Here is a 20484-nt window from a genome sequence, read left to right as displayed (position 1 = left end):
CTGTCTGTACAGTTGTTGCAGGACCAAGCACTATGACAGTAAAAACCTTTTAAAGCTATAAATCATCAGGTAAATGTATGGCACCATGCAGCTGGCATGAGTTGGACTGCAAAACTTCCCACAGTTTGAAGGTGCACTTCTCAAACTCAGGCATATATACTTCTACTCAGTTTTAACTGCACACCCCTCCCATTTTGAAGGGTGTGCAGTTAAAACTGAATCTCATGTAATAAATAGGTTATCTCTTGATGTAGTTCAGAACAGATGAAGTAGAGCTACTATCTGAGTTACCCAATCAAAATGAGCAGTTATTTGAAAGGGCATATGGTTTCCTTTGACAGCACAAGCACACTTAAGAGGTAAAGTCCTATCAACTTGAAAATCCTAAAGATCTGCAAACTCAGGGTAAGCAAAATCAGATGGATTAGAGGCTTTCCCAGCTCCTCCTGAGAAGGTGTGCTGAGAGACACTCCATACATCATTTGAATTGGGAAGGAGGAGATAAAGATACTATGGCATTTCAAAATGAGCTTGATCAGCAGGTCAAGGGAAGTGATTTCTGCCCCTCCACTCTCTTGTGAGACCCCATGTGGAGAATTGCATCCAGCTCTGGGGCCTCCAAGGTAAGAAGGACATGTATGCGCTGGAGTGCCTCCAGTGGAGGGGGACAAAGATGATCAACCTGCTGGAGCGCCTCTCCTGTGAAGCAGCCTTCCAGTACCTAAAGGGGGCTTGCGCAAAAGCTGGAGAGGGACTTTTTACAGGGGCATGTGACAAGGGGTGATGGTTCTAAGATGAAAGAGGACAGGTTTGGATTAGATATTAGGAAGAAATTCTTTCCTATGAGGGTGCTGAGGCAGCAGTACCGGTTGTCCAGAGAAGTTGTGGATGCTCCTTCCCTGAAAGTGGTCATGGCTAGCCTGGATGAGGTTTAGAGCAACCTGGTCTAGTTGGAGGTGTCTCTCCCCATGGCAGGGGATAGAAACTAGATGATTATACAGTCCCTTCCCACCCAACCCATTCTGTGTTTCTGTGATATTAGAGGCAAATAGTTAAGCACCGTGTATTGTTTAACATTCATACATAGTACCTTTCAAAAATATCTAGCTCCTCTTACTTTTAAAGATTAATGTATTTGTGTCTTCACGTTTTAACTGCACTTTAATGTGAAGTGATTGACTGAGAAAGATCAGCGAGAAGTAGATACAACGCATTTTTCACCCAAGTCTACTGACTGTCAAGCACAATGTAATGAGCTCTCCCAGAAAGCTCTATGGACACGTTTCCTGGGTGTGTTGTCTTTGAGGCATCGATGTGGTCCCCCTGCCGCTCTGTATGTATTAGTACTTCTGCACCAGTGTGTTTGAGTGGTGTGTCAGCCTCAGTAGGGGAATGTGTAAGTAGGCTGGTGTGATAACTTGCAAGTAGAGGTGAAAATGTATGGTTTGTTAAATTAACTGGTTTCCTGGCTTGTTAGAGCTTGGGTACCTTATCTGCCTTTCTTATATTCTGTTAGGGGAAATGTGTTCATTTCCTGCTTTGTTTTAAGCTTATGTTTAAAAATGAGCTCTGCTAAGGCAGAAGTTCTAGAATTAAATGATGAAATCAAAAACCTTTATAAACTGAGTCTGTTTTCTGTATTATCCTCATGTTTGAGTTAGTTCTCCATTTGGTATGGGTGTTTGTAACAGTAGATCTGCTCTGTGTGCACAATTTAGTCTGAAATGCAAAGGGAGGGAGAGAAAAACTAAAACCAAAATTGTCAGATGTTTAGATGCAAATAAACTGCTCAGCTGCTGCTTCAAACATAACCATCACTAATTAATTCTGGTGCACAGAAGAACTGACTGAGCAGCTATTTGAAAGAAAGGAGGGGAATGGCACCTGTTAGGGCATAGAAAGGGCTTCATCTAATTTTTGAGTGTTTCTATTCAGCCATTAAGAGCAACCAGACACAGGACTTTGGCATTCTCATTCTTCTCTTGTCCTTATTTAACAGTCTGTTCTCTATCTCCGAAGTAGCTCCTGAGAAGGTATTTTTGATCTCTTGTCTTTTTCATATTTAGGAATTTCAAGACTGTTAGAGCTTTTCGTAATGTAGTTGTTTGTTTAGTTTCACACTGCTAAATGGTCACATAAATACATTGAATTGATTTCCAGAGAAATACGTTCTCTGTACGAGTCCTGTGCTTTTTTATTTTTTCCCCTGGCTTACTTTATGTCCAGGCTAGCAGTTTGATTTGCAAGCTCAGAAAATATAATGCTGGAGAAAGTAATACAGATCGATTCACATCATCAGAACATTTTGGTTCTGATCTTTCTTTAACTTGGTGTTGGTTGTGGTAACTGGTGCATTTGATCAAGATACGGCTCACATTCTTTATTGTGAAAGTAAAAACTACATTTTCACATACTTACACAAGCTTTCCTAAATATTATGATCTTGAGCTTTCGGTAAGTCACATATTTCTGTCAAATGGATTTCTTGTCAAAACTTTTTTTCATCTATCAATTATTGCATCATATGAAACGTTGAAGCGTTCAGCTCTGAGCATTATTCCTCTGTGCATTCAGCATGCGTGCTGGGTGTGTTAACATGTGCAGCGGGGTTGGAGGTCGAGTTACATTTTCTGTTATTTTGATCATTTCAAAATGGATTGGGTTGAAATTGAGATGCAATAGTGACACTAGTTAACTGCAAAGTTTTCATCAGTCATACAGAAATTTGATACAGAGTTGCTAAATCCTTCTGTAGATCTAGTGTGGATTAATGGATCAAAACCTGAGGCTCCCAGAGATCCCGCTGGCACCAACTGGATTTTAATTACATCTCACACATTGGTTTAGTTTTAGCAGGTAAAATGAATGTTACAAGTTAATTCTTTCAGATTAGAAGGAAAAAAATTATTGATTCTCTTTTCAGATGAGGGGAGGATAAAAGGTTTAAAATAGCTTAATTTTATTTTTTCCCAAGGAAAAAGGAAATGTGAAGGTATGTAGTTAATGGAAGAAAGAAAGGCAATGAAAGGATACCAAGAGACAAAATAAGTCAATTGCATGGAGAGGAGTAGAGTAAAGAAAGAAAAATTATGTTGGAAAAAATTAACTGGAAAGGGTCTTCTATTTTATAAGCAGAAAAGATTAAAACAGAAAACCTGAAAGGCACAAGCACATTAAAACACCAAATTCTGTGCAAAGGGAGAAAAAGTAAAATGAATGAAAGGGGAAGAGTTTAAATTGAAGAGAGAGATAAGTACATATGATATTTTTAAGTAATTTCTCTCTAATAATCAGCAGCATATATTTGAGTTTGTACAGAATGACTTCGATTTTTAATGGATACAAAATTAGTGTTGCCAAAAATTACATCACAGTGATCAGCAGTGTTACTCTAAACACAGGTAAGGGTTATCAAGGTTTTATTTATGTAACCCTTCATTTTTATTCAATGTTTTCTTTGAAAAAAAAATTCAAAGCTACAGTAAATATAGGGGGTTTCTTTCACTTAAGCTTGCTATTTTTCATGCCAAAAAAAAAAAAAAAAAGCCAAAGATTGAACACCATGAATTCTTCAATAGCATCTTAAATTTAAGAGCCTGAATGATAAACAGATTAATTATATCAACCTGAAAATTAATTGTCTGAAGTAATGTTGTTGCCCTTAGGTATTTCTCAGTGCAGGAAGCCAGGAAGAGGAAAGAACAGTCTTTGGTAATGCTTGTAGACACCAGTAGCTGGTCAGCTCCTGATCCATTACCATGTCAACTGCAGAGCATCCTCCTGTAGCCCTTTTCATGTCATTCAATTCTAATTTACCATCAGCTTTTATAGCTTTACCATGCACATTCTGAAATTGGCACTGGAGGCTTGAAATAAAACCACAAAGGCAACTAAATTCCAAGTTAAAGCTGAAATTCCATTCTCAGTTCTCTTGGTTGTGGGCGTGCTGTGGAGCACGCAGGAACACCCAGTGTTTGAAGCCTGGGCTGGACCCACACACAGGAGAACAAGCTGAGAGTGGAGTTTCAGCCCAAGCCTTACCATTAATGCCACATAGCTCTTCGTGGTTTGAAGTCAATCCCAGAGTTATTTTAAACTTGCTTACAAGAATCTTGTGGTAATAGTAATAGATTCTTCTCACCCATTGTGCCTCCTAAATTTGAATTTTTGTATCCATCTTGCTTTGAGTTTGCACTGTTGGAAGCTGCTGAGGTGTTAGGTTACAGATACCTTAATATCTGAGGTTCAGCCTTAAATACGTAATTTTTTCTTACAGTATACCCGTCTTCACTTGAAACTCATTTTGTGGAATAGAATTGAAGAGGAGAACTCTTCTTTTTGCCCAGTGCATGCATTTTTATGAGCAAAATGAGCTTTCACAGTGTTTTTAAAAATGTCAGGAATGTCAAATGTTTTTTTATCTGAAGGACTCACTGGATGACTCAGGAAAAACTACTTGGAAATTAGTCAGGATTTAACTGAAGTGGGAAGGATACTGAACTGTGGAGAGAGAGCTTGCTCCCCTCTGCACTTTTTAGATTGGTACTTCAAAAGAAGATCAATCTTAATTTTAAGTGATTGAATCAGCCTTTTCTTCAAAACATAATTTTTATTTAATCTTTGGTTAGGTGCTTGGAATAGTGATTAGAATAGTTATTCAAACATTTATCTCTTTGAAGAACAAATGGCAGTTATGCTTATAATTTGTTTTTTCAAAAATAAGAGCTTTCTTCTTCTTCCCATGTATTTCCATCCCTTACCAGCTGTCTTTGCTGGGTCTGACATCCCTGCTTATTGAAGATTGGAGAGAGATGTATTGGTGAAGAGGGAGGGATACAGCTTTTAAACAAGGTGGTAGCTGCTCTACCTGAGCTTGTGCTCATGTCCTGAAGGGTGCTCTTTGCAGATGACAGGTTTCTTCAACAGTGACAGGATGTCAGGAATTTTGCAAAAGCTTTGAAAAAATGTAGAAGATGGCACAGCTGATATATTTCATCGTGTTCCATCCTTATTTGTGCTAGTTTTGAAGCTGGCATTCATAAGAAGTTAGCCAAGGCTATTTTGCAAATCAGGGATGCCAGATTCACAAAAAGAAGGGGGTTTGATGAGTCCATAATCACATGTTATTGTAACTGTGATGGGAATAGGTTCCTTTCCAAATACAAGGCACTCTTCAGAATTAATATGTGAACATCACAGAATCACCAAATATGCTGAGTTTGAAGGGGCCCAATCGGGAATTGAATGAATCGGGGTCATCCAGTCCAACTCCTGTCCCTGCACAGGACACCCCAAGAGTCACACCATGTGCCTGAGAGTGTTATCCAAATGCTTCTTGACCTCTGTCAGGCTGGTGCAGTGACCACTTCCCTGGGGAGCCTGTTCCAGTGCCCAACCACCCTCTGGGTGAAGAACCTTTTTCTAATACTCAACCTAAACCTCCCCTGACACAGCTTCAGGCCATTCCCTCAGGTGCTGACACTGGGCACCGCAAACAAATCAGTGCCTGCCTCTTCTCTTACCCTCACGAGGAAGCTGCAGACTGCAATGAGGTTTCCCCTCAGTCTCCTCCAGGCTGAACACACCAAGTGACCTCAGCTACTCCACATATGACTTCTCCTCAAGGCCCTTCACCATCTTTGTTGCCCTCCTTTGGACACTCTCTTAACAGCATAATATCTTTCTTATATCGTGGTGACCAAAACTGGTACCTATGTATTTCAGTTAAAATCACAGATTGCTGAAATTCAATGCTCTGCTATCAGTAACAAGTTTAGCTTTAGACAGAATTCAGATAAATGCTGCAAGACTTAAGAAACTTGAAAATCCACTTGGCTTGAAGATGCTGTAGAATTCGCTTTTTACTTCTTATCTAAACTTTTTTATTTTGTATTTGTGCAGAAAGATTGCTTTTCATTACATAATTTTGGTTAAAGGACAACTGTGAAACCATTTTCCACTTTTTAAAAAAATTTGCTGGTGGGCAAAAATTGTTTATGTTACTATGAGAAGGAGATGATTTTAGAAAGAATGCAGCATGTTAATACCCAGCAACCATGAACTATTCATTTGAGATTTGGAGCATTTGTTGAGTCTTGTTAACTAAGCAATTACAGAGTCACTTGTCCCGTAAAGTTTTAAAAGTATGAAGCTACATTTCTTGCTACATTTGATTTATTTTTAAGCAGCATTTTCCAGAACATGCAGGTCTGAACAGCAGCAGTGCACTCGTGTTACAGGCCATGATAGAGCTATATACTGTAAGAAGCTTAAAGCAGTTCTGTCTAAACCAAAGCAAGTCTTGGCTTCAGATACTTAGAGGTAGCCCACATTTTCCTTGCATATCAGAATATGACTGTTTTAAATCTAAATTATGAGTATTTTGGGTTTTTTTCTTGTTGTTGGTTCCCTCCCACCCTTCACTGAAACCTGAGGTTTGAGGCAAACGTTACATTACAGGAAACTAAAATTGACTATAACAGGTGCTTGTAGCCTATCATGCAGTGAAGTATTTTAACAAGTTCTTAATGCTAACACAGAGGTGCAAGGTGTGGGATTAAATGGCAAATTGAAGCCTTCTATTTAGAATTATAGTACAGTATAATATAATATTATGATGCTAATTGCTGTTCCATGATTAATGTTCAAATACACAGTGTGAGTTCTGAATTTTAGAGTTTCTCCTTTTCCTGTTATCACTTACCATCTCTGAAATCCTAAAGTGTAAATATCTCAGTTTCACTGTGTCTGTATCCTCCCTTGCTGCCGTTAAGTGCTGGTGCTACTCATCAGAGTGTTGTCAACTTTCATGGTTTTGATCCTGAGTCTCTCAATATTTACAAGGAGAGGGTGAAGTTGGAAATATTTTGTTTGCTTGACTAGTTTGGTTTTGTTTGCTTGACTAGTTTGCTTGACTTTGGGTTTGGTGATACAATCTGTGACTCTCTTATTGGAGTTTTCATTGCTTTTCCCATCTCTGACTTCTCTGAAAGACAGGCTCATACTTAAACTAGAAGATCATTATTTTCTCATCTTAGTAGTTGCTCCACAGTTTGATAGTTAACTTCAGGAATGGGTCATTTGCATGGATACACTGGACATTTCAGCCTTTACTGAGCCAGCCACTAACCTGGCAAAATACTATTTACTGTTTGGTGGGTTTAGGTTTTTTTTGAGTTAGTGAGCTGAATTTGGCTCAGCAAGAGTCCAACAAGTAGCAGAGCTGGCAAACAAGGAGATGCAGGACCATATAGCCAAGAGCAGGGGAGTGGGGAAGCAGGAGCAGCCTTTGGTGACATCCAGCCATTAATTTGGCTTGCCTGTGTTATTAAAGCATGCTCTCAGTGAAGGCAAAAAATACTTTGACATGATATATAAGCATGTCATTCTTTAAGACTGTGCCATAAAGGCTTTAATTGCTGGTAGCTTTTTGTTGTGGCTACCCGCAAAGTACCGAGGTTAATCAAGATTGGGTATTGGATTTTTTTCTAATTACAGCTTTGGTCTACAAATGCAGTGGACTTTTTTTCTTTTTCAGAAGGCAGATGTCATTCGTGCAGAAGTGGATGAAAGACTGTCGCTTCGAAAGCACCGCTTCATGCATTTTGCATCACTGGAATATGAAGGAGAACATTACATGACACCAAGAGATTTCTTGTTCTCAGTAATGTTTGATCAAGTTGAACGTAAGTTGTTTTCTCATCATTGTATTTGTGAAGGAAAAGAAAGTTGCAGATCCCCTTAGACATGTCATTTGCAAATCACTGGGATAAGATCCTTTATGTTACCTAAATCAGCAGAAGCCAACTTATGAATGTTGCCCATATGGATTCCACAGACAACACTACCCTTTACACAAGTGAAGTGAGGCTGATGATTTAGAAATCTGGTGACTTGATGATGACATCTCTGCATAATTTTCATGTCTGATCAGTATGTAGTTCCTCAATTACTGACGTGCCACAGAAAATAGAATGAGTGTAATATAATACTGTTCATACCATTTCTGGCCCTGTTATCTTCTATCCACTTCACCACTGAGTAATTCTGTGACCTGTTTTCTTAGAAGAGGCAGTGGTGGGAGTGAGTTGAAGGAGAGTAATAAAGTACAGAGTTCAGTTCTACATTTTTGGTTTCACATCTTTGATTTTTACAAAACCTAGTTAAGAACAAATTAAAATCGTAAGTGTATTTTCAAGAAGTACTTTTAAAAGCATACTTTCTGAGAAGAAGGTAGGAACAGCACACAAATAAAAAGTGCATAGTTTGTTGTTCTTTTCTGCAGGTTTTCTGGCTTCACTAATTCTTCCCCATTTCTTAAGCTTCTTTTGTCTTTGTATCATCTTCTGTTATTTCCGTACGTTTTTTTAATTATATATGCTTTTTTCCTCAAAAAATTTGGGTTTTACAGTTTTCACAAGATTTTACTTTTGCTTTTGAAAGGTTAAGTTTTACAGTTTCCAGAGAGGATTGTCACTTAGAGGACAAATATTCTGTTAGTTCACCTGCTGAGGGAAAGAGAGAGAAATCCCAGCTTTAATAGTTGCTTGCTGCAATCTGCGCCTGCTGACCAGGAGAGCATGTTGTCTAACAAAAGGCATTCAAAGCCTGGGATGCTCTGCCCACCTCCCAGCAAATGTTGTAGTGACTTGGGAGTACTGAACTGGAAATACAAAAAGGAATTCAAGGTCCTGTGAAAGGGTTTGAGAGACAGGGAGGAAGAAGGAGACCAGAATGTGCTTTGGTTCAAGCTTGTCAAAAACCTAGGGCAGAAAAGAGTTCCAAGTAGTCAAAGAGTAGGACACAAGTATTTATAATAAAAGAAGTTTTCCTGTAACTGCCAAAAATCTATAGGTGATAAGGATACCTGGATTCACTGCTGACACACAGCTTCTAATATTACACAAAGCTGAATATAAATCCTTAGAAGGACTTTATGACCTTGAGAGTCATGGAGATTTTTAAAAGACTGTTTTTTAATATATGGATGTTAGACTTCTTTCCCCTTCAAAACTTAAGCCATTAAGCTAAAAACCTTAAAGGGATCTTATTTTGAGTTTTTCAGCCTGAAAGATGGTGAATACAGAAACTTTTAGTTTTGAAGGTGTGGTTTTCAGACAGTTGTCTCTGAAAACAAGGTTAGAGAGATGAGTGTTTTTCAGTCCTAGCAGTTCATACATATTAATTGGTTACTCCAAGTATAATAGTATACATGCAGATTTTTAATGAAGTGGTATGCAGTGGTATTTATTTGTAATGCAGCCAAGTTAATTTCAGTTGCTTTGTTAATATGAGTAGGAAACAGCATTAAACAGAAACTAATAAATAATGACAAGAAAAAAATCTTTGCTCTAATGACTGTTTAGCATTTCAAATTGAGGTCAGGCTTGCAGCAGTAGCATCATAGATGCCTGATAGAAAAGTGTTGATACTTGAATCTAATGTTCTTAAATTTTTTTTTTTAACCATCATTGGTATGGATTCTTTGGCCAGTAGCATAAACACAGTGGCAAGCAATTCTCTTGATTTCTCTTGCTTGGGATTTTACATTTCCATGTGACTTAGAACAGACATAGAATGCAGACTAGCAGAGAAATATGGCACTTGAAGTATTTTAAAGGCAGTGGTTTATTCATTGTGTTTAGAAGAGTTTCATATGAGGAAGATAAACAGACCTATTTCAAGTGTCTATCCTGGTATATTCAGAGTAGGTCAAGATAGTGAACTTAATAACAAAGCAGCAACTATTTTGGAAGCTTTGTATTATAAAATAATTCTCTTTCACCCTGAACAGTGCCTTTAGAAAGGAGAATGGCACCACCACTTATCCTAGAAAGCCTTTCACTTACTGCATACTTAGATGCAATTTTAACATGTGATCCTGCATACAAATGGTGAGTCTTATAATGCTGAACTTGAGGCTGTAATGATTTGGTTATTTTTGATTAATTTTTGATTAATTACTAATAAGTAAAAAAACCCAAATTGCTCAGGAGAATCTGAAGCACCCTGACAGTAACCATTCATCTTCATAAATATTTGCTTGGAGTTTTCCAATTTAATGCTGTTTATACTAATATGGAAGACTTTGGGCTGTTCTAAAGTTTTGTTTCTGCTATTCTTTTTACAGACAATATGCAGAAACATATGACCAGCTTCACGAGCAGTTTAGTTGTGTACATCAAGAAATATTGCTGAGGTTGATCTGTCCCTGTTCAGAGATAAATACTCCCACAAGGAAAAAAGGCAAGCAAAAAGAGGGATGAGAAACAGTTAGGAATTGTGAATAGGAGACCTTGGCCAGCAGCCTTAGGGTTTTTTGCTCATGGGTGGTTGTCACTGGAGAATTACTTTGAAATCTTCTGTTAGTTTTTAAACATAATCGAATTTAGTAGAAAGTGAATGTGGTATTGTGTAAACCAGATGAGTTGTTGGTGCTAGCATTAGAAAATACCAAAATATTTTAGCTATGTGCAGATTGTCAAGTGAATTCCTGTTCACAGTTGGGTGGAATTTATTACTGAAGCAAAAATCTTAGGTGTGCCCCTTGACAAGGTTGCAAAACATGCAATAAATTATGATTTATTATAGAACACTTTACCAGATAAGAAAACAGATGAACTGTACTGCAAATATATCAGCTGTCATCCAGCCTAAGTGATCTTGAACCCTGCCTGGTAGACCTTAGTTCACTACCTCTGGTCATTTGTTTCCTGATGCATGGGTTTCTCTATTACTCATTTTCTTTAAGGTAGGCAAAAGTTGTGAAATACCGGCATTCCTGTTAATTAAATCACACCTTCAAAGTTATTTACTGTCAGGGTGATAATGAAGAGAAATATTTACAGTACTGCCATGTAAGGAAAATCAGCTGATAACAAATGCAGAATTTCCTGACAGACTTTTTGTTCTGCATATTGACAAAGCAAACAGCTCTTTAAAGGAATAAAGACACCGTCCAAAAAAAAAATTTGCTTGCTTTTAGAGGCAGTGCTTCACACCAAATTACTCTGTAAATATGTACCTAGTTGTGTTGCTGTTAGTTATTTTATGAAAGGAAGCAGCCACCTCTTTATAAACAGTGGCAAACAGTAAATGAGATGTGGTAGTGTGGCACAGCATTTGTGCCAGTGTAAAACTAATGACAGCATTTTTTTCTACTAGTTAGTGCAGTGCATACTAAATGCACCATTGCGGATTTTGGATTCATGGCTATATGCCATGTAATCTTGTGTTTAAACTATGTTACCACAGGGATGTGTGGCAAACCATTGCAAAACCAGCCAAGTTTTTCTGGGTAATCTGTGGGGTGTTCATGTAAATCGTCATACCTGATGCAATGATAGTTTAGTGAGAAAGTATTCTCTGTTACTGTTCTTATTGTAATGTAAAAATACTTCACAATGTGTAGTAATATCCAATACAAATAGTATAAACTTGTTATGTTGCATCGGAAATTCTAGCACTTTTAAGATAACAGGTATGGGAAGGATTAAACTGTGATGATTTACACTGAATTTTCATTGCAATGCAGGAGCATATTTGAGATGTAAAACTTGTGTCTTATACAATTGTGCATACTTGGGCTCATACTCCAGATTAGACAACTAATACGGTGTTAGAGCTCCATGGAAATACCATCTCTGATGTGCTGTTGCAGAATGTATAAGAAAATCTGTGTTAATTTTTGAAAAGGACTGCAAGACTCCTTCAGGAAATTAAGATTTTGCAATGCATTGACTCTGAACTGTGCTTATGTTCATTTTTTTTCTAGAGAAGGTTATTCTATTCCTCTTCCAGGTAGAAGACAAGCCTTCAGGTTGCCTTGTCTGATAACAATTGACACCTGCTAAGTAAAGACTTGTGTGTCTGCTCAATCTAGATTTAATGTGTTGTAGCATCTTCATTCATTCAGCTGTAGTGAAAGAGATTTTTCTGTGTTCTACAGTACCAGGGTACCAGAGGGAATACTTCCATGGCAGAGTCCTTTCTGTCGGTGAAGATTAGTGTATTCTAAGTTTCCTTGGAGAAGTTGTTCAAGCTTTCTGAGTTGGCGCAAAGTTATGGTGTGTTTGCAGGCTTGATAATAGGACAGGCGGCTTCATGTCACAGCACCAGCATGGTCATGGCTGTGAGGGAATCTGAGGAAAGCACACAGTGCAAGGCTGTGGTGGCTAAAAAATTGACTCCTCCATTGTCCTTAGTTGAGGTCAGTGCTGGTGCAGTCAGTGGTATTAGGAGAGCGAGGAGGGACCAGCTGGTAGATGAGCACTTCGGAATGAGCTGAGTCAGTCTTTTTATTTTTGGGTCTTGAGTTTTTTGCCTTTGACGGGAGTTCAGATGCCTATGCTTTAGTGTCTTCATTTTGACCTGAATTTCATATGCGATAACTAATCAGACTAATATGAGTCATGCATCAGTGTCAGATCTGAAATCTAGGATTCAAAGAGTGAGATTGAAGCTTGTCTAAATGGAGAAGCTTCACATGGGAAGTAGGGATTGAAGTGTTATATGGGGAGCCATTGATACAGCTGGGAACTGAATTCAATCCTCTCAAATTTCTAATGTGTTAACAAAGTGTTTTCTGTCTATCTGTGCATTTAGTGGTTTTTTAGTACAGATATGTCATTGTTGCTTAAATCCCCCAAACAGAGTAGAGAGCTCTGCAAGCTGGGTATGCAGAACAAGGATGACCCCTTGCCCAGTGCTAGATGGAAGGCAAAGTGAAGATAACCCAAAGAAATAACATGATGGTTTAACATCATTGTAGTAATCTCTTCTGAATTTTATAAAATGAAACAAAATCAGCCATTTCTAACCAAAGCTTCTTAGTCATCATTGTTTACTCACTTCTTAAAGTGGGGTTGTGAGTAAAGAAAAATAATATTCCTGTTAAGGAATTGCACACACAAGCAAAGATAAACATTGATTGCTGAAAATTTATGCCTTGTAACTATTCCATACTGTGGATTTTTCGTCTTCAGCTATCCTTCATCACCCAGAAAAGCATTAGCAAATCCTACCACAACCCTTTCAAAGTCTGCAAAGTAACATACTTTTACTTTGCCTTAAGTGTCAGAGTAGAACAATAAAATTGGTGTTCTGCATAAAATAATATATTGTTTTGGGTCAAATGTTATGCCTCAGCCAATTGTTGGTAAATAGATAAGCTAAATAAGGGAGTTTTTTTTTCTTCTTTTGTCCTCAGCAATTAGATGTTAACCCTGATAACTAAAGTACATAGGCTGTGTGTTTATTAGAAACAAATTTGACGGTAAATAGTTCTTTGTTTAGAAATATGGCAGAAATTACTATAATCTTGATAATGTGTATTTATGTCTGGACAAATGTTTTGTTGTGAACTCAAAATAAACACTAATGCACTTTCATGATGGTTGCATCACAAGGTATTACACAACAGAATCAAAGATGGGATTCTTGAGGAGAAATGGCTTGTTCCCTCCTGCAGCATTCGAGTCTGCTCTGTTGGCCAGGCTACTATTTTGGTGTGTTAACCACTGGCCACTGCACCAACTTACTTGTTTGCTCCCATTTTTCAGAAGAATGTCTTTGGTTGAGAGTCTAAAAAACAGCTGCGAGGGGAGCAGCGCTGAGAGCAGAGGTGTTAGGTGAGTGCTGGCTTCCAGCACTGTAGCCCTGCAGCTGCAGCAGCAAGGAAGCGTGCACGGTCAGATGGGAGAGCAGGAGGAAAGGGAACCATGAAGCAAAATCACTTAAAAAGAAGCGTGTCTTTTTTTTTGCTCCAGTTCTATTTCCAAGCCTTCAACCATCTTGAAGGTACCTGAGATACATTCCTTGTACAGTCAAATAGGAAAATACATTTTTGATCCTTAAATTTATACTGACATTGCATTAATTACATTTGTATGTTTGTGGCTATATCTGTGTGAGACAATAGTAAGGTTATACTGAGCTGGTGCCTCTGTTGTGATTGATTCCTATTTCTCTCTTTGTGGCATTGATGACTGGCTGAAGAGTGATGCAGATTGAGAGTTCTTACCTCGATTGGCTGCAATGCTACTGTTTAGGTAAAAACTTTGGCAAGGTGTCCTGATTTGAAAATACATTACTAGCTATTTAGCTTTCTGAAAAACAGTTCAATGAGAAGATAAATTAGAGCTTCTCAATGAATGAAAGCAATTTTTAAAAACTCAGCAGAAAAATAGTACCAATAATAAAAGCAATCAAGCTTCAGCAGAGTTCTGAGCAAGAGGCAAGTGGTCTCAATGCACATCTTGAAGGATTTGGTTATTTAAAGTGTGAAAGTTATTGGTTATTTAATGGCATCTGAATGGAAAACAGATTCCTTGAAACGAATGAAAATATATTGTGCACATACAGAATACTTTTAGTGCAAGTAATGGAAAGATCTGGTTATTAATAACAGGAGTCTGCTTGTTGTATAAACATCGTCTGCCTTAGAATTTCAGAAGTCTTGCAACAGTTTCTGCTTTAGTCAAGTATTCCAGTTTTGTGACATGCTAATGTGATACTTAAAATACCTAACAGAGAAGTCACTTTTTTTAAACATATGGGCACATTTCAAGAGCTCATACAATCATTCTTGGTCTCTAAATATTTTTCCTATCTTTAAAGATTTTTTTTATTCTTTTAGAACACCACACGCTTTTTCAACTACTTTTATAACACACTGTCAACATACCACAGAAAATATCTCTGGGATTTGTTCTCCCACAGGTTCCGAAAACTTTTTGACAGATTACTTCAGTATTATTTTTTTAATAACTCAGTGGAACTTAATCAGTTCTGAAACATCCTGCTTAACTGACAATTAAGTCTTAACAGATGTAGCGTGAAAATCAGACTCAATGAATTTTTTCACTCTTAAATGTATTTTAATTTCTTGCAACATATGTCCTCAACACAGACAGGTATTGGTTTATCCCTCAGAAGTACAATCTGGTTTTAAAATTCCTTGGCTTGCATTCAGATATTTAAGAACTGATGAGGATCTGCAGTCTGTTGGCAGACAATAGAAGGTGCCAGGAGTGCAGGTCAGGCTCCTGCCAAAATCTAGCACACGTTCTAGCCTCATATTTTAAGTTGTTTGTAACTCTTTTGGTGCTGATGGTTCCATGCTTTTCCTTAGGCCAATGCTGAATTTTTATCATATTAGTCATATGATTTATCCTATTTTGAGTAACCTTGATACAGACTACTATTTTTCCCCTGCTTGTTCTCATCAGAAATGTTACATTATGAGTTTTTTTAAAATGCCTAGAGTAGAGCCACAGAGTATAAATCACTTTTCTTCTAGGCAGTAGCAGCAGGCAAGGTGTGCAGCCTGCTTTGGTAGGTGAGAGGACTTGTCCTTACTTGCCAAACAGCTGGCGTCTCCAGGGGCACCTTTGAGAAGTTCCATTGCTCCCTGTTTGGAGAACACTGGCATCGATTCCCTAAGGGAGAAACTGGCCAGGTTATGCTCTGTTTTTCACTCCCCAACCTTGCACCTGCAGTGGGTTATAGCATCAATTGTGCTCAGTAGCCTTCCTCATCTGCTGTGAAACAAAAGCAAAGACCGAGTTCAAAGACTTTTTTCCATGTGTAAAACACACAGGTTCCTCTTGTTAGAGCCACCTGCTTATGTGGCAGTGCCCTCCCTTGGGTTGCCAGCTTCGTTACTGCAGAGGAGAATGCAGATGAGACTGTTCTTAGTAATCAAACCAGTCTTCCAGTGTTGTCCAGTCCCTCAGAGAGCTCAGGTCCTCACACCACCATCCATAAGGCTGGCAAGCACCTGATTATTCTGATGGTTATGTCTTTTTTTAAAAATCTTTCCTCTCAGACCTGGAAAAGCCTGAAAGTGAAAGGATTTTACAGACACAGCTAACAGAAAAATACCACATTTTCCAACAAATCCTGCCTTGGTTCTTACCAGACAAAAAGTAGTTCAGCATTACTAGTAGGTCCAAATCCATCCTACCTGGCCACTCTTGGTTTTTCTAGCTGCTTTTTTCAGCTGATCAGTATACATAAAATGCCAGTGTCCAGGGACTTTGTTCACCAAGAGTTGCAATCGTACTTGGCTTAATAAAAATTTTGAAATGGGCTCCTTGCATGGAATTTAAATAGAAGACATGGCCAAGACAGCTACCTTTTGATGTTATCCAGTTTAATCCAGTTGTCTTTCAGGACTGATGTTTGAAGTCTTCAGAATGATACAGCTTGTTTTCCCAGGTGCCAGCCTTCTTTTCGAGTCTTGAACGCGTGTCCTTTGTGCCAATACCTCTGATACTTCTGGAACTGCTGAGACAGTGAAATCTTGCTGCTGCATCGGTATTGACAAGTGCTTAGTAAGTCACATATCCCACCACAGAAACTGCCAGTTCCAGAAAACGGAGGACTTTTCCTCCTTTTTTTAACTCTCCAAATGTTTTTTGTTTCATTTTTGATTCTCCTCGGGAAGGGGTGTGCATCTGTTTGTGTGTCACCCACACCCGGGCAATAGCATTTATTTCCTTTCTGTGGATTTGTTGGTGATACAGAATGTGAGAGCTTCCTTTTGTTTCACTGTCAGTTTCTTGGGAAAAAGTATAAAACCTAATGCTCAAAAATGTCATCTGCTTCTCTGGCTTTCTTTGAACTGGCTAAGGAGAGACATTTTTTGCCATCTGTATGGTGGTAAGGGCAGTCTCTACTGCTGAAAAAGTGAGCAGGTCTTTTAAACCAGTATGGTCATTTTAAAAGTACACTGGGCAACATAAATTACACTTTCACTAGAAGAAAGCTGTCCATTGTTTGCTTTTCATTTGTACCAAATTTGAGAACTATAAAAAGCCCATTTAAAATCCGATTCATCATTTCAATTTCTTTCCTCTGCAGCTAAAATAAATGCTCATTTCAAGAGGACAGTAGTTATTCTTTATGTCCAGTATTTCTGTAAAGAGAAGAAAGGATATCTGTTTAGCCAAACCATTGTAAGAAGACTCATATTTATTGCCACTGCTCCCCTAAGTTAACATGTAATATCTTGTAATGTGTTTTTATGGATTTGTATCCTCTGTTAGGGAAATACTTCATGGCTTAGTACTTGTCTTAAGCATTTCATAGCTAAGTGTTTCAAAATTTATCATATATGTTCTAAAAGTCAGCTCCTATTTCAGCAGTTTACAAACTTAAAATATAGACCTCATACACTTTTTTCATACTCAATTTAAAATCATTTTTAACCACTGCTTATACTGGAAAACTGTAACACGAAATCTCCTCTGTTGCTTAAAAACTCTGCTGATATCCACCCTAAAAGTAGTCACTGTCTGTTTAAACCCTCTTGCTCTTGGGCTAACATTTCCCATTTCCTAAAATAGTGGATTTTTTTCTTTTGAACCTTAGGTCTGTGATACATTATAGATAATTAAGTTACTACTCAGCATTGGTCTTGTTAGGTTAAGCAAACCTGAGTTTATTTTTATCTCCTCTGTCTGGGTGAGGCCATCCATTCCACAGCTTCATGTAGGTATCTTTATTCCATGCTTTTCTGAGTCTGATTTATCTGTGTAAAGCCAGCGTCATTCCCTGGCTCACTCCGCTAGCAACCCCTGCGGTCTAAGGGATGGAACAAGGATTGAAGTCAGGAACTTCTTGAATTAATACTGTTGCTGAAACATCTGAAATGTCAAAGTGCAGCTTTAGTTAAGGAGAAAAATGGTACGAAGCAATGCTCATTTGAGCAAAATGCTGAAATGCGTGTATTTTGTGCTCCACTCGCAGTCACTACCTGCAGAACAGCTTCCAGCATCACAGGTGCTTTGGTCCTCATTTGTACTTCCCATGTGTCTGCCAGGCTGAGGATACTGCGGTAGAGCAAATTATTTTCTGTATTCTTAGGTGGGGAAATTTTTGACATAATCATTGTATGGCGATTAAAATGGAAAAAGAGAGATCTGACAAATAATGTCCTTTTAGGAGGTCCTGTACAGTCAAGGACCCTCAGATGAGGTACACTTTTTCTCAGGAAAAGGAAAAAACTACATTTTTTCAGTCCACAATTGCTCTTGGAGGAGAAATTAGTTTTGTCAGAGAAGCTGAGAATGGCAGGAAGGAGACAACAAGGATAATTGGAAGTGGTGGACACAGAAGCCCAGTATACTGAAGGCTGCTGCAAGTTAAATGAGACATTAGTGGGGATTTTGATGTAAAGTGTATTTCTGCATTTGCATTTGCCTCCTTCATTATATTTACTGAATAAATATTTCTGTTCTATTTCTGTTTTGACCTATTACGATGTTTCCTTTGGTGCTTAATATGATCAGAATTCTTCAGAAAATTTGACTGTAAAATAAAAGCCAGAGTAAAGGCGAATGTGTTTCTGAGGTTTGCTTCATCAGATTATTTGAATTCAGGGGGAGAAAAGTTATTTTCTGAGAAAATAAGACTGTCCTAGAAAAGAAAAACTTTTTTTTTAAAGAAACTCTTGATCTTCTTTGTCTAGATTTTTTTTTTCTGCCAGATTTTTTTCTTTATCATGTGAGGAGTTTGAAGTCAAAGGGTCAAGTGATGGCTTATCTTTTCTTCTCTTTTTCAGTCTGAAAAGTTCATTCTTTAGTGTAGAGGAGGTGCTCTAATTGGTGCACAAGACTCTTTGTTTGTTCTACTATAGAAGGCTGATGAACATCATGTCAATAATTAATTTTTAAACATACTATTAGCTGCATTAATTTTTATCTAGGTTGCAAATTGACCAAGCTGTTTTAACCAGTGCAATAAGGTATGATTAACACCTGTTTTTAAGCTCTTCCATGACTTCTCTTTACTTCAGTTCTTTTGAGTCTTAAGGGAGTTCTCAGACATTTCATGATCCTGCTCCTCTTCCCTTTACCACCTTGTCTACTGAATAAAGGCAATGTTTCAGGTTAGTTTTATGTAGCTGTCTTCATTCTGCTAACAGAACCTAACAAAATTTCTTCATTAAGCTTTTTGCATGGCAAAAATAGGTTAAATCTTTCATAGCTTAAAAACCAGGAGCATCCTGTTATCATTTACATACCCTTGGAGCCCCTGCTGTAGGAAAACTTTCCAAACATCTGTTAATTGCTATGTGGCAGATGTTAATGATGTATAAACAAGTCAGACTCAGCAGGGGCTGTTACTGGTTTGCTTAGAGCTTCTGTATGTGCTAATAACAGAAGGAGCTAATCTTAGAAGTGGAAAGAAACTCCAGGCTAATTTAAAGATAAGGGTGAGAATGACTTGGACCATCAACTGAAGGAAAGCAAGTCAGCCACTGAAAGAAACTCCAGTTAAACAAGAGAAGGGAGAAGGAAAGAAAAACTAGAGATTGCAATAATGCTTGAACTTGGAGAGCTATGGAAATAGTGAGGTAGGGCTGTGCAGCATCAGTAGAAGCTCCAAGCAGTAGACAGTGTCTTCTATTTGTAATTTCCTAAACATGGTTATTAGAATGTCCTTTTCTTTTCACTATGGCATTTGGAACAAGTAATGTCATCACTGGGGTATCATCTGCAGTAAAATGGCCTTCCTAAAATTTTCACGTAAGGTTGCACTTCAGAGCCTTATAAAGGAAAATGTTCCTTCTGGAAATTCTGACATGACAGTATTAGCTTAACTCAACTCTGAATAGCAATTCCCTTTATCACTATCATCCTTGTCATCTCCAGGAATCTAAAACATCTGAAGTGCTACAGTACTGCGCCTATGCCAAAAGTCTCTTCCCTTAAAACATCAGTTTTATTACTTTCTTTTTTCTCCTGTCTTAAGCTGATTCACTATCATTAATGGGGATTAGTTGCAATTATTGAGATTCTGCTGAAAAAGAAAGTGATGCATTAGGTTCTGCAAGAGTAGGAATCTAATAATTAAGTTCATCCTTTTAATAAAACTGATTGCAAAATGGATGTGTTTCTTTGGTGAGTGTTTATGAACCCTTTTCTTTCAATGGATGATGTCAGCAGAATTTGGGAAGGTGGAGAACAGATGGATAATATCATCAATTGCAAAAATTGTTTTGGCATAAAGCAAGTGGATCCAAAACAACCTTGTGTGCTTTCTTTTGCTTGTATTTGTCGTATCTTTTAGAAGTTCCTCTTACTGACATTCAACACAGATGGTAAATAATTTACTAAAGCATTTCCAAATTTTTAGTTAAGAGAATTATTTCATCCCATTTTTGTCCTCTAATACAAATGTATGTGTTGTTTCTTCAAGAAAAGCCTGCTGCAGAGGTGAATAGGAGCTGTACCTAGCCCAGTCACCCCATACAGTAGTTGAACACCACCTAGTGGGTGTTCATTTAATCCTTTCATTCCTAAGCAGAATCTATATTGGTTATAATTTATTAACTAATTGTTCTGTAAACTCAAAAGCAATGCCCTCAGACAGCTAGTCACTGTAAATTGCATGTTCATGAATGGAGCTTTTGTTCTGGAAGAGAAGCATAATAAGGTTTTGAATTTTTGGTGTTTATTGTGCTCTGGACAGCAAGAC

General features: G+C 37.9%; 1 protein-coding gene across 1 annotated transcript in view; it reads left to right on the top strand.

Annotated features, from left to right (window-relative positions):
* Nucleotides 1-20484, top strand: part of MICU2 (mitochondrial calcium uptake 2) — a 140336-nt gene that overhangs the window by 69335 nt on the left and 50517 nt on the right. The window contains exon 2 of the mRNA XM_032099414.1: nt 7538-7685. Within this exon, the coding sequence (XP_031955305.1) occupies nt 7538-7685 (148 nt within the window). The remainder of the gene's footprint in view (nt 1-7537; nt 7686-20484) is intronic.

The sequence above is a fragment of the Corvus moneduloides genome, chromosome 2 (genome assembly GCF_009650955.1).
Source record: "Corvus moneduloides isolate bCorMon1 chromosome 2, bCorMon1.pri, whole genome shotgun sequence".
Classification (NCBI taxonomy): domain Eukaryota; kingdom Metazoa; phylum Chordata; class Aves; order Passeriformes; family Corvidae; genus Corvus; species Corvus moneduloides.
This window is presented reverse-complemented; position numbering and strand designations above follow the sequence as displayed.